Source organism: Nanorana parkeri, unplaced genomic scaffold (assembly GCF_000935625.1).
Source record: "Nanorana parkeri isolate BGI_ZX_2015 unplaced genomic scaffold, ASM93562v1 scaffold584, whole genome shotgun sequence".
In the NCBI taxonomy this organism is placed as follows: domain Eukaryota; kingdom Metazoa; phylum Chordata; class Amphibia; order Anura; family Dicroglossidae; genus Nanorana; species Nanorana parkeri.
The window spans coordinates 884456-899128 of NW_017306852.1; the positions used below are offsets into that span (position 1 = coordinate 884456).

Below are 14673 nucleotides of genomic sequence, written 5' to 3' on the forward strand. Positions count from 1 at the left end.
TAGCAGTTTTAGTGCAGCTTTCCGGTACCAAGAGAGATGAAAACCTTCAGAGACCAGTTTCCAGACCCTGAGATTGGCCATTGAATTGGACAGCTGTTGGCAACATCACTTGACTTTGGAACATTTACAGTTGCATCAGGCTGCTGTGTAACTCACTTTTTTTTCACCGAGGGGTAGCACAGTGGTGTAGTGGTTAGCACATCTGCCTTGCAGCACTAGGGGTCCCCGGTCGAATCCTGCTGCTAGGTTAATTGGCTCCTGTCTCAATTGGCCCTGTATGTATGTATGTGAGATATGGACCTTAGATTGTAAGCTGCTTGAGGGCAGGGCCTTGATGGAGCTATATTATTACCTGTAATAAATAAAGAAACAGGATTGTTATCTGTGTAGGCTGCAAAGATCACCAAAGTGCAATGCAGCGCATTGGAAAAAAAAAGTTGTTTCCTGCGCTAATTGTTTGCTATAAAGCGCATTTTCATACAGTTTAGTGCACAGCGAAGGCCAGGTTATATGTCTATGCTGACTTTTAATTCTGATTATTGTTAGGCTATGTTCACATGCTGTATATGCATATCTGTGCATACATGCTGCATCTTTGATGCCGTTTCTAGCAAAGCAAATCTTTCAAAGTGGTGATGCATGTCAAGCATGCCTACAGTGCACCACTCTGATCGCACTGCAAGTAAAACACTGAATGTATCCTAAATCTTACATTAGACTGGCAGTGCAGACCTGTGTTGTATTGCAGCCTGTTAATATGGTCCTATTCTTTTGTCACTGTGCAATAGAATGCTTATGGAAATCATTCAAATAATGCCTGTTGTTCTTAAGCTACCTCCTGCAGAACTGACATGCATGTTTTCATTTACAGTTTTAGAGAGAGCTGCTGCTGACTCAAGATACAGTGTCTCTGCCACTATCATGACAGATAGCAGTGTTAGACAAGACATTCAAACCATAACTGAACACACAGCTAACGAGAAAGAAGGTAATGTATCCCTGAAAATAAAGCGTGTATATGCCTTTTGGCTCCTACATATATGCCCAGTTCAGTATTATGCATACACCTTTGCTGCCCACTTTTTGTTCTAATTGGGTTTTTTTTCGGTTTTTTTTTTTCATTTTGTTAAATATGGTCTGTATGAAAAGCAAAAATAATCCCCAAATCTCAGTTATAGCCTCCAAACTTTATTTACTCAGCCATCTGATGGGTGACTATAGAAAAAATGGCTTCTGAAGCTCTGCCTCATGCAAATTCTGCTGAACTGGCCACAATTCGAGCTGTGGGTGGCCCTGCCAGCATCACCTGGTTCAAAATGTTCAATCAACTTTTGTAGAAGCAGACAAAATATCACCCAATTAGTGCCTGCATCCAGTCAGATGTAGGCACTGTTCGGGTATTCTGACAGCGTTGGGCACTGGCTATACAAAATACAATAGCCCAGTTGGGGAGATTCATACATCCACAATGTTTAGTGTGGATAGAAGAATCTTCTATGGTCCGCTTTAGTCACCTCTCCTCATCTCATCTAGTCTGCAGTGAACAAGCAGCACATTGATGAGTTTATCACTGTACTGTGAGAAGTGACCCTTCCCCACCCAGTCTGAATGCTGTTGTGCAGAGAATTACTAAAGACCAATATGAAAACTGACCCTTTCGTTGTGGAGAGTTACCAAACTTGTATTGTATCCAGCACCCTACCTCTACATCTGACTGAATAAAGCAAATTGGCATTGTGGGACACTAAATAACACGTTCAATGGTTTCATTTTGCATTGTAGCCACAGGATGATTTGCACTTGTATATTTAAGTGCTACTCTGTTTTATAGCCTCGGCAAAAGACCCTGTGAAACCAAGTGGCCTTCTCAATGGATCAGAGGTGAGCGACCTGTCATCTGTAAACGCCATGATGTCAGCAGTGATGAGCACAGCTCATGTTGTGGAAAATGGGGAGAATCTCCAGAACACTAAATCACCAGGGAAATGTCAACCTTCAAACCGAATTGGCAGAAGAAATCAGGTAGGGAAGGTTTGTCAAACCATTAATTAATTCTTGTCAAATGTACAAATGTTTAACTTTCTACTGTAACGTCAGGCTTCTAGATGATCATGTAGCTGTCCATAGTCCGAAAAATGTGTTGTACCTATGAATGAATTTCTATGTGTCCAGTGAAGCGTAATTTAGTAGCTTTAATAGAGAAATTTGATGGGATATTATCTGTGTTTTGATGTAAAATTGCAGTAAATCTGATGAACTGCCGGAGACTGTTTAGCCCCATAGACTGGAAGGTTATCAATAGTCCTATTCAGTGAAGTGTATGGGCACACTTTGCAAGTCAGCTGATAATACAAAACAGAACACAGTTATCATATGTGTTCATTAGTAAAACTAATAGAATGGGTCATTCTTGGGGGTCTCTGTCAGGGACTTCATGAAAAGCTACATTTTGTTTGTTCCTTGTGAAAAAAAGAATAATCACTAACCACACAGTTTCGCTGTGTCTGTCATTTCCTAAATCCTGCATATTTGGTTAATCCATAGTGCTTCTTTTATCTATTTAATGGCATAAAAGCACCTTTTTTTCTTTCCTGCTTCTCTGCCATTTTCTTGTAGCAGAACCGTCTGTAGTAACACCCAGCATCTCCCATCATATTTTCACTGTGCTGGCATTAGAGAAAGTTTGGTCCTTTGTTAATGATAAACTCCTGTGTAAACAGCCATCTGCTGCAATGGCCTAGATTATGTGCCATTCTTCACTTCAAGGTGAGCCAGTTATTGCTCTGTCTCTAGCTAACATGCTGATGTAAAGGAAAAACTATCCCAATAAATACATAAATCTGGCCATGGAATATGCGCAGAAAGTTAAATGATTGTTTACGCTGCTGAAGAGAAATCTGGCCACGTTTTTTCCATAAATGATTTTGTTAATAAAAGTGTTTTTTATACATTTTTGTTTGTTTTGACTTATAGTACTTGAGAATTCCACGTGCCAGAGCAATAGTTTAGTAGAGTTGGTCGTTTTCTGTGAGCTAAAAACACATGAATTGCTGTTTCACAGGAATGCTTCCACTGGGAGGCAGTGTTTCACAGCAGGCTTGGGGATGGCCGGGAAAAGGACAAATCTATGAGCGGGTTTAAAAATATAAAGTTGTGTGAAAGCCTCTAACTTGCTGACTGCAAGTCCCGGCAACTAAGTATTCATTTTTATACTATCAATTACCAGTTTTACTCCCTTGCATGTAAAGGTTCTTGGAGGGAACTCATACTTGAGGAAACATGTAGGATGCAGTTGCTGAAGTTTTGCTGACTGCAAGTCCCGGCAACTAAGTATTCATTTTTATACTATCAATTACCAGTTTTACTCCCTTGCATGTAAAGGTTCTTGGAGGGAACTCATACTTGAGGAAACATGTAGGATGCAGTTGCTGACCTCTCCAAATTAAAGTGCTATTGCCTGGTTTTAATGATAATTGAATTACTTCAATAGTGCGAGAGACAACCAGGCAAATAACGGCTGTCAGCGATGGCATCCTCCATGTTATTTTCAGTACATGTGTACCATAAAGTAGTAAAGGTTCCGATAGATTTTAGAGCAGTGTTAGGCAAACTTCACTGACCAGTGTTGTGTTTTTTTAGCATTTTTTGATGTTTATACTATCAATGTGTCTTCCAATTGGTGTGATTTTTTTTTTTTTGATTTTTTTTTATTCAGGAATCTAAGGAGGAGAAGTCATCATACATATGCCCACTGTGTGAAAAAGTCTGCAATTCACAGCACCAACTTACTATGCACATTCGTCAGGTACTGTACCACTGCAACAACACCATGTGTACAAAGCAACAAGACATTTAGCTCATAAAAAATAACAAAATGTGTTTTTTTTAAATCTATATGTAAAAAAAAAATGCATGAAACATTTAACAATTGCATCCTGTTATTTTTACATGTTACATACCTGTATGCTGGGTAATAAGCAAGTGTAGCACTTACAGATACTTATTACGTTTCATAGAGATCACAGTTCTCCCCCTAACATCTGCCTTTACCACCAGATAACTGGTGTCATCTTTGTTCAGCCATCACCCAAGATCACCTTCACTTTCCTTGACTAAGCTGGATATACGCTGTTGGATTTATTTTTTCAGGTAGAATGGAAAAAAATCTAAGCGATTCCTCCATCCACGCTAAACAGTCTGGATGGAGGAAACTCCAACTGCAGCTATTGTATTTTGACAGTTTGACTCGCTAGCTGTCAAAATACTTGAAAAGTGCCTGCATTTGATTGGATGCAGGCTTTGTTCGGCCGACAGTTTTCAGCTCGGCTTCTTCAATTTTTCAATTGAAGGATGCCGACAAAGGCCAACCTACTGAGCGAATTTTGAACGATTTATCAAGAACCGATCAAAATTAATTCAGTATATAGTATGCTTTATTTGTTGGCACAGTGACAATACATTCATGCAATTCCCAGTGCCTGTTCAGTAGGCTTCACGTTCGTAGCTTTGTATATACAGATTGTTTCACACAGTCCTGTACCTTTTTTGACTCTCCATCTTTGACCAACCAGTGTAAAAATCCATCACAATCACACATTTTTGTTACTATGCAGCATCTTATGCCAGTGCAAAAATCCATCACAATCAAACAGCTCAATTCCTATGCAGCATTTATGCCAGTGCAAAAATCCATCACAATCACACAACCCAGTTTCTATGTAACATCTCACACTACCAGTGTAAACATCCATCACCATCACACAGCTCATTTCCAGTGCAACATCTCATCCTGCCAGTGTAAAAATCCATCACATTCACAGAGCTAAATTCCTATGCAGCATCTAATCTTGCCAGTGTAAAAATCCATCACATTCACAGAGCTAAATTCCTATGCAGCATCTTATCTTGCCAGTGTAAACATCCATCACATTCACACAGCTCAATTCCTATGCAGCATCTTATCTTGCCAGTGTAAAAATCCATCACAATCACACAGCTCAGTTTCTATGTATCATCTTATCCTGCTAGTGTAAAAATCCATCACAATCACACAGCTCAGTTTCTATGTATCATCTTATCCTGCTAGTGTAAAAATCCATCACAATCACACAGCTCAGTTTCTATGTATCATCTTATCCTGCTAGTGTAAAAATCCATCACAGTCTAGCACAGATCAGCTCCCTTGCTGCCTCTTGTCCTGTGCACAAAATGCACAAAAAAGAAAGATCACTAAAGCCAGGCGTACACCTATTTAATTTTGGCAGGTTCCTGATGAACCAGCTGACATTCGCACAGTGGGTGCCACTGCCAGCACCCTTCCACCCGACATCCCTTGATCAGCCCGATCGAAGGAGCCAGTTGGAAAATTCTCAGCCAAACTGAGCTAGCAGTCAGCCAGCTGCTAGCTCCGTTCAGGTGTTTTGACAGCGGCCGCTGTCAGGATACAATGCAAACAGCAGGGAATTTGTGTATCAACACTTGTAAGCGTTGACGGAGAAATCTGTTCTATTTTTTTCATTCAGCCTGAAAAAAATTAGACACGTGTATACCCGGCTTAAGGATGGGGAGACTGAGTATATTTTTCTTCCTCCCTACAACAGACTCAGATCGTGACATTCCTCCAGTATGTTTCTCTGTGGCAGACCTTGAGAAGACGGTGCATAGACCTGTTTGTTAATGAGAAAAAGCATAGTTCATTAAAAACAAAAAGTACTGTTTTTGTATACCGGGACATGTCAGGATTGTATAGATTCAGACTTGTAAAGCTACTGCTACTTCCACTTTAAAATTGATGGCTCTTAGAAAGTATTCCTGTTGACTTGGATACTGAGGGAGGATTATCTGGATGGGGATTTCTCTTCTGCCTCCAGTTTGTGTATTTTATTATACTATAAAACAATCCTAGAACATAAAATAGACTGTTTTTTTTCGTTTTTTTTCCTACAGCACAACACTGACACTGGAGGCACCGACCATAGCTGTAGTATATGTGGGAAGGCTCTCAGCTCAGCAAGTTCACTTGACCGCCACATGCTTGTCCACTCTGGAGAGAGGCCTTACAGATGCTCGATGTGTGGGCAGTCCTTCACTACTAATGGGAACATGCACAGGTGAGTGACGGAAGTGATGAAGGACGTGCCATAGAATAGCTGCATGGGCACGCTTGAGCTGCGTAACCTTTTAGCTACATCCTGGGAAGTTCTTTGTCTAGTTTGAGATGTAACCCAGTACTCGGGCTTAACTGCCAAGCACAACTTGACTACTTGATTTTGGTTGTAAAGCTGCAAAGAAATGAACAAGGATAACCTAGGAGTGCCAAAATGTCTTATATATGTGCCAAAATGAACACAATCCTCAGAAGTGTCTGTCAGCTATGAAACAAAAGGAGAGTGCAGAAAGGGCAAAGAACTCAGACTGAACTAGTAAAACATGTACAGCTAAACACACATTACAATTTAATTGTACCGTTTCCGTTCGATTCACCTACAACGGTGTAAAGTGAGGGCCTAGCTGACTGATTATGAAGTGAATTGAGTAACCTAGGCTATCACACTACATAATTGCTGGTATTATAAAGACTTGGTCACACCATCTCCAGACCGGATCTGGATGCAGTGGCGGTCGTGTGTGTTTTTGATGCATTCCGGTGCAGTTTTTTTCTCAATTGAGTGGGTTCCAGTGTGTTCTGGTGCATGCTATTTTCTGCATTCCACACCAGAAATAAATGTGACATGCTCGACGTTTTTTAAAACTCTGGAACTGGTGTGAACTACACTCACACAAAAACCATGTTTGGTCTGTCTCTGATCTGGAGATGGTGTGAACAAGTGCTAAAGGAGATTGTACAAGCAATTTGTAACTCACGTAACCAGTTTATGGTGACCACACACAAATTATATATTGAATTTAATAAGGATTGAATAAGAACATTTTTAAGGATTGTTTTACTTTTTTAGTTCTAATTAGACCTTAAAGTCAATTGAATATTGATTACATTTTAATATACTAATTGAAAATTAGAATATTAATTGAATATAAATTAAATTATTTAAAAATGTGTGGTTTTTTTCCTTGTGATTTTTCATTTACAAAAACACTGAAATACTTAATATCATTGAAAAGGAATCCCAGATCAGATCAATCCTCTCGATCAAATCGAATTGTTATGGGTGTTATTCTGCCAGTACATTTAGCAGTGAACTAAACAGAATAGGAGTCTTCGTTCTGGCTCCTTTATGCTTTGTCGTGTATAGTATGTATAGCACTTTGCAGATGTCCTGCAAAGTGCTACTAGTTTCCTCACAATTGCTTTATTTTTATAGTTTGCATTGTGCAATTTATTGGCTCAAAACATAAGGGATTACCATGTGCTTGGACAATATTACTCACAATCTGTACTGTTGCTGCAAGAGCTCTATCCCTTTAAGGCTCTAATCATTGGAGTTTTCCGCACAGTGGTAACTCCTCCAGAGGTGATTTCAGGTGAATATATGTGCTTAGTACAGTGTTATTGCCAACAGAATAGCTTCTGCTCTTTTTCAAGATTTGAAAATGCCCATCTGTCCATACTGTATGTACTATCTCTCAGAATGCAGATCATTATTTTTAATGGCTTCTAATATCCTCCTTATTTTCCTATTTACATACCTAAAGTTAGAATGATGATTACTGATTGCAAATGTTTTTGATACAGTGTATGCATACAAATATGGGTTGAATTAGTTTTTTTCTGTATGCATAAGACGTTGTTATTAAAATGGCAACATAACATGTTAGACACATCTGAAATGAATCGTAAAATTCTTCAGTCCTCCATTGCCAGTTGCACGACCGGTGCAATGTGATCTCAGCCAATGGAGAGCAACTGTGATCAGGCAGCCATTGATTGGGCAGCTCGACCTGGACATCACTCACACCTACACTATAATCTAAGAAAATGCTAAAGACCTCTGAAAAGTAAAGTTCTTCTATTCTACAGTACCAATCACATGGTTCATGTATTCTTTGTTAGGTGGGATTGGGAGAGTAATGTTCAGGAACAGCAAGCCAATAGACCTCATTCAAATGGCAAAAATGTGCCGTTTGTGGCAAGAATCCAGCGGATCCCTGCAGCTGGATTCATGGTAAATGCGGATATTTGTGGCCGCTGAGCCTGTACAAAGCAATGACAAGCCAGGCTGACAGTGGTCACAAATATCCGCCTGTGTTTGGATGTAATTGCACATGGAGCTCTTGGATTGGATCTGGGTTCTGTTCATGAAATATATAATCTGCTCGAGTTGTTATAGTCTGTACTATACCTACGTACAATAATTTGTGACTAATAGAAAACTATATGATATCCACAATACGTATTTCAAAATGAGTTTTGGTTTTAGGTGCAACACCTTCCAGATTTTTCCAAGAACATGTATGGTCAAATCTGCTTGTCGGATTAAATGACCAGATCTGCAGGGCCGGATTTACTCCCCCTGCCGCCCCAAGGCCATGTTCCACAATACAACGTAATAGAAAGTGAACCTTGGGCTTAGCAGGGATCAGCAGTAATGTTCTCATCATTCAGGTTGTCATGCATCTCTTCACAATTGTAAGGTACTGCCTGAGACTTCACCTCAGCTCACACAACACACAGGAAAAAAAAAAGTGACTGCAAACTTGTCTGACCTGTTTTACTGAGCAGGCTGGAACTCGCAAACAAAGCCGGATCCTATTTCACTCCCCCTCTGCGTCTCCAACTGAAGAGATTTTTTTGTTGTATTGATGTATTTAGAGGAGCATCATTGTGTGTGCTTGGGTATCAAACCAGGTCTCATCCATCCTCTACTACAGTACATGTGGAGACAAGCACCATTCTTAAGAGCTTCATTGGCAAGCTTTTCTGCGATCTTTCACTGAGCAGATATATATTTTCCTTGTTGCTGTCCAGCAGAGTCTCTGGCTTAGTATCTTAGCATGGTGTGTTTGGGATTTTGATTACTAGGTGCTTTTATTTACTCAAACGTTCTTTCTCTGCCACTGACATAATTAACCCAGCCGTGTTAACTGTTTTTAAAGCGTGTTCTTAAAGGAGACATTTAGGGCTCACTCAGACGAGCGTACACGTCCGTACAGCATGCATGCCCAAAAAAATGACCCCCTCCCTATGGAAGGACATGGCTGCATGCAATTACACGTGGTCACACTTTAACCCGAACCTGTCTGCGTCCAAATGCGGACACCTGGACCCACACGTATGTGCAGGTTCTGGTGTGCATGTGACCGCAATTGTAATTGCGTGCCAGCTGCGTCCTCCCATAAGGATGAATAGGTTGTTGCGCACAATTACACGCAACACTTGTCCCTTCCCGACCAGGTCATTTTACGGGTGTGCACGCTGCACAGACATGCACGCCTGTCTGAATGAGCCCTTAGAGAGAGTGAGAAACAAAGTAGCTGCCATTACTGCCTTCTGGTTCTGCAAATGCAAGTTGCCTGGCTGTGATCCTGACATATTGGCATAATTCTGAGTCCATGATTTGGGACAAGTATGCAGATACCTGCTCGAATTTTGTCCTACTCCTGTGGACATGTCTGAAATTCGGGCTGTAGGTGGCCCTCCTGGCACCACTCTGTTCAACATAAGTACATTTTTGTCAAAGGAACTGGGTGGAAATTTGTCAGCTGAACAGTGACTGCAGCCAGTCGGAGGAAGTCATTGCCCGGGTATTCTGACAGGCTGCAATACTCTTGTGAAGAAGATTCTCCCATTCACTGTTTAGCGGGGATGGAAAAAATCGGTCCTGCAGGCTGTACAAAGGAAAGCTTTGCGTGTATGGCCAGCCCTACTCTAACTGTTCTGATTTTGTATACTTGCTCAGGGTCAGCAGTGCAGAAACTACTGGAGTCAGAGGGTCAGTCAGGCAGCTGGGCATTTTCAGAAAGAGATTATTCCCCATATTTGCTGCTCTTTGGAGGAGTGATTGAAACTGGGGGATAGAAATAAGTTACAATTCTAACCAATTCTGGCCAAAGAGCCCAGTGCTGCTTGGCTGCCCCATTTTGATGGACCAGCCCAAAAATGTCTAAATGACAATGCTCTTTGTTTCTTTGGCCAGTGGAAAATAGCATCAGATTTCTCTAAAACAAGCCTTTGATGGGTGCTTGTGTACATTTTATACCATTAAACTTTTTACTCGAATGCTGAACAATGACACTGTTGCAAGGTGGTACTACTGTAAGCATAATTGGTGATTGGAATGTGCAAGGGCAAAGGTCAAGCCTGAGCATGTCAATTTTTAATGAATGTACTGCACTGCAACACAGTAGTGTGATCTACTTCCCGTGACTTCATTTTATGACCGTTCAGTAGTTTTTTCTGCAGTGGGAACATCCACTGAACCACAGGAATCTGTGAACAGACCCTAGAACCCACAGTTCCATACAGGTGGAAGAAAGGGTATGGTTCCTCTGTGCAGGGATTAGTATACATAATATATTTTCATGCTTGGATGCAGCGTGTAGGAGGCTGATTCAGCCTTGTTATTTCGCTGCCTTGACTCACAAACGCCAGTGTGCCGTTTCTGCTGCCTGACTGAAATCCTTTCGATGCCTGACACTGGGGCCTGTCTGAGGCTGATCACTCATTACAGGGTTTTGCAATCCCACAGTTGCTTAAGGGGGGAGCATGACTGTACTCGCTGCTTTTCATCCACTCTGAGATTCTTTAAATCATTTCATTTCACCGGTGGAATAGCTCTGCCTTTCTATTACTATACACATGACTATAGTCTTCTTTTTTACAAATCACTTTTTGAACTATGAAGGAGAATCAAAACAAAGGTGCTAAATACATTTATGCCATTATTATTAAAGTGATACTAAACTCAGGAGTTAAATCTTACAAATACATTCAAGTATCTGAACTATTAAAGGAGAACTATGGGGTCAGTGTTTTTCCCCATAGTTCTCCTTAGGGTAACGGGAGGACACAAACTAGACTCCCGTTACCCTAAGCTCAGTATACCGCGAGCTACAGCTCGCGGTATACTGAGATGCCGCAGCCGGAGCGGATCACAACTTTGATGCCGGGATCCGCCCAGTTGCGTGAGTGACAGCTGGCTCTGACTATCTAGAGGCAGAGCCAGCTGTACCCGCCCCCTCCCCCGTCCGTTCCGAAAGTCAGCGCTGGCAGATCGGAGCGGGGAGAGGGGAATCCAGCCCCTCCCCCTGTCACGGCAGAGAGCCGCGACAGGAACGAGTGGCGAGCGAACCCGGTATGTGTTCGCTCACCTCCCAATCTACTGAGCCGACCTGTGACATTGTCATTGTCACAGGTCGGCTAGAACTATGAGGTGAGTGAAAAGCACTCACCTCATAGTTCTCCTTTAACAAAAATGTATCTTCTTTGTGTACCACTCAGCTGTTGATCCTAAAATCATCTCTGAATTGGTGCTGACACTATCCTTCCTTCTGGAGGGTGGCTACTTTTGTCCCCGTGGTCCCTGTGTGTGTTGTAAAGTAGTCACCACTCCAAGCTCACTCCTGTGATGGACTGCAATCGCAATACAAATCAGTAAATTAAATGTGAGATTGTAGTCTATCATGGGAGCGAGCTTGGAGCTGTGGCTACTTTACAACACACACAGGGACCATGGGGAACAAAAAGTAGCCACCCTCCATTTTGAAGGTTTACCTCCTAAGTTTAGTGTCACTTTAAATGTTTGGGTTAGTAAATTTCCACAGTTTGATCATGAAAGTGCTGGTTGCTCTTTTTAGAAATTCCCCTTTTACTATATTGTGGGGAAAATTCTGACCACTTTAGTAGGCTTGTTGGGTCATCCTGGAGTAAGTTCTAGAGTGTGGTTTCTATCTAAGGGCCCAGTTACACTTTGGCACTTAAAAACACATGGGCAATGCTAAGTAATTTATAATGCCCCATGGTGCATCAAAAAAACAATTAATGTGTGTGCATTTTAATGCATACTTTATTTGTTATGCTTTTTTTTTTCCTGGAGGAGGGAAATGCATAGCCGCATGCATGAAAAAAAAACAAATTTTTTTGTGCTGTATCTTTCATTTATATGGAATGTGAGATTTCTAGATTGTAAGCCCTCAGTGGCAGGGCCCTCCTTACCATCTTGTCTTGATTTGGATTGTGATTGTAATGTCTTCCCTATATTGTAAAGCGCTGCGCAAACTGTTGGCGCTATATATATCCTGTATAATAATAATAATTCCTGGGAACCTCAGAGAAACAGCAGCATTTTATTAATACTTTGTATCTCACAATCTCTCCCTGCACATTAAGGTACAGTTGTAGATGCAATGAGGTGTGCCTAAAGCAAAGAAGTGTAAATGGTCCTATCAAGGTGTGAAGTGTAAATGGGCTATCAAGGGCAGTCACTAAGTCTTAATGTCGTAACCTGCACTATTATGCACAGAGACATATTGATGTCTGTGACCCACTGCACATGTTTTGCGACATTTTGCTCAACTGTGCAGTAATTGTGTCGCGTTATTTTATGACCTCCAAACTGTTGCATTGTCTAGAAGTCCTCCTGAGCACGTCTTAAAGTAGTGCAAACATTATTCAGCTTCAGACCCCCAAGTCAGCTAAGCACTCCAGGGATACTCAGCTCCCTTCCAGAAAGTGTGCGGCAATTTAGAGACACTTTCCTTAGGAAGGCATTTAGGAATGAGAAACATAAACTAGGATAATAAATCTGTCACTATATGCAGTAGAAATCAGGGATGCAACAGATTCAAAGATACTGATGACGTGGCCAGATTGATAAATGTCCTCCAAACAAATTGGTAAACAATGTATTCATTTATTTAATATTCTATCATATGGGATTTGGTGACCTTCACCAGGATATGTTAAGTAATGGTACATGCTGCAATAAAGTTTGAGTTTTTGAACTCCATAAAATTATTTGCATATTCATTTTTTCTTCCAGAAATACCTTCTGTATTATTGCTGGTTGATAACTATCTTATGATCAACAACTGCACACACAGACTAACTCAGTTTGTGGGGGAAAAAAGTCAGAATCCATATTTTGCCAGTGAAGATCTTCGCCCCAAAGATTCTATGAGTCAAATGACTCATTATGAGTCATTATGGTCTATGGGGAGCAGTTTGAAGCTATTAAAGAAATGAGGAGTTATTCCAGAAACAGATTTGATAACAAGATAGGATTTGATAGGAAGACAAACTTGGATCTCTCTTATGACGATACCCAATTGATTTGTAAAATAGAGGCTCTAATCATGTACATTTCTGAATGTTGTATTTGGATGTCCTGTTAAAGAATTACTCCTTAGTTTCCCCTCTCTCAAACAACTTCTTTTTTTCTTCCTCTGTTATGTTTTTATTGCTGTCTTTGTCCTTACTGGAGAGGTTTCCTTTAATTTTTTGTTATCTGTAGAAAATGTGAGCAGAATCTCTCTAGTGGGGACATTGACAACAATTAAAACACTTTTGATGAAAGTGGGGAAGAATTAGAGCCTACATTTGAGATTTCCTCTCTTGCTGTTGTGTTACCAGGGTGGGACATTTAACCACTCCATCCAATAAAAAAGTTTTTAGCAGGAGTTCTACCCCAGTTGGGTTATAAGCTCCCAGCACAGGGAACTGAATATCGTAGTTATAGCTGTATACCTTATTGATAATCTTTTAAACTAATGTATTAGGCAAGATGTAGAATGAGCTTCTTTTGGGCAACTAAAGAGAGTTGCTTCAAATTAAAGTTGGATATACACAACTTTAGAATTTCAAACCTAGATCAATTTCAGAACGTTCGTTCGATTTTCTAATCGTTCAAGCAGTGAAATCGATCAACAATTTCGACCGCAGTGATAAAAAAAATTTTAAGGAGCATGTTGGAAAACGTTCCTCGAACGATCGAAATTCTTACAGTGAATGTGGTTTTCGTTTGGAAAACCCCATTCGTTCCAAAACCAAATGTTAAATGAAAACGAAAATCAAAGGAAATTTTGAATGACAATCACTAAGTCTCTGATGCCAGTATTGAACATTCCGACAGAATTGTTTGCACGAACATTCGTACCCGTGTATACTTTACTTAAGGGCTTGTTCACACCGAAAGCGTGTGCGTTCCAGAGCGGTAGCTGCTGGAACGCACCGCGATCGCTGAGAAACCTCCCCCCGTGTTCGGTGTAAACAAGGCCTAAAGCTTAGCTCTGTCAGCTCTATATTATGCCCGCTGGGGAGATTTCTCTCACGTCCTGGTAATTACATGGCCATAGTAACAATAAAAACACATTTTTCGTTAAAAATTTACATAGCTACAACAAAATCAAATTTTTAGTAAAAAGAAGGAAAGAAGGTTACAACCTCTGGTAGCTTTCTTGCTCCTTCTGTTGGAGATTTTCCCTTACTTCCTGTCTTAGTGACATAACTGTCAGCAGGACAGGAAATCTGTGCCACAGGGCCACCTTCTCTTACTTTTTTCAAAACTCAAAAAAAAAAGTTTGGGCTGGAGTTACACTTTGGATGGTGCCTGTACTTTTAAATGTCTTGGGTGACGGTGTCATAGTTTGCTAACCAGACCTATGACGGATTTGTTTTGGGTTGTGAAACACAAAATCAGATCTTTTCATTTGCCACAGGATGTCATGTGTCCACTAATGACACTACAGGGCCAGTTAATAAAATATGGCTGCTGTTTT

The 14673-nt window shown here is 40.8% G+C and overlaps 1 protein-coding gene across 2 annotated transcripts in view; it reads left to right on the plus strand.

Annotated features, from left to right (window-relative positions):
• RREB1 (ras responsive element binding protein 1) overlaps nt 1-14673 on the plus strand; it is an 82594-nt gene that overhangs the window by 47768 nt on the left and 20153 nt on the right. For both annotated transcript variants that reach the window (XM_018562562.1, XM_018562563.1), the window contains exons 3-6: nt 872-988; nt 1832-2022; nt 3716-3805; nt 5947-6110. In XM_018562562.1, coding sequence (XP_018418064.1) covers nt 872-988; nt 1832-2022; nt 3716-3805; nt 5947-6110 — 562 coding nt within the window. The remainder of the gene's footprint in view (nt 1-871; nt 989-1831; nt 2023-3715; nt 3806-5946; nt 6111-14673) is intronic.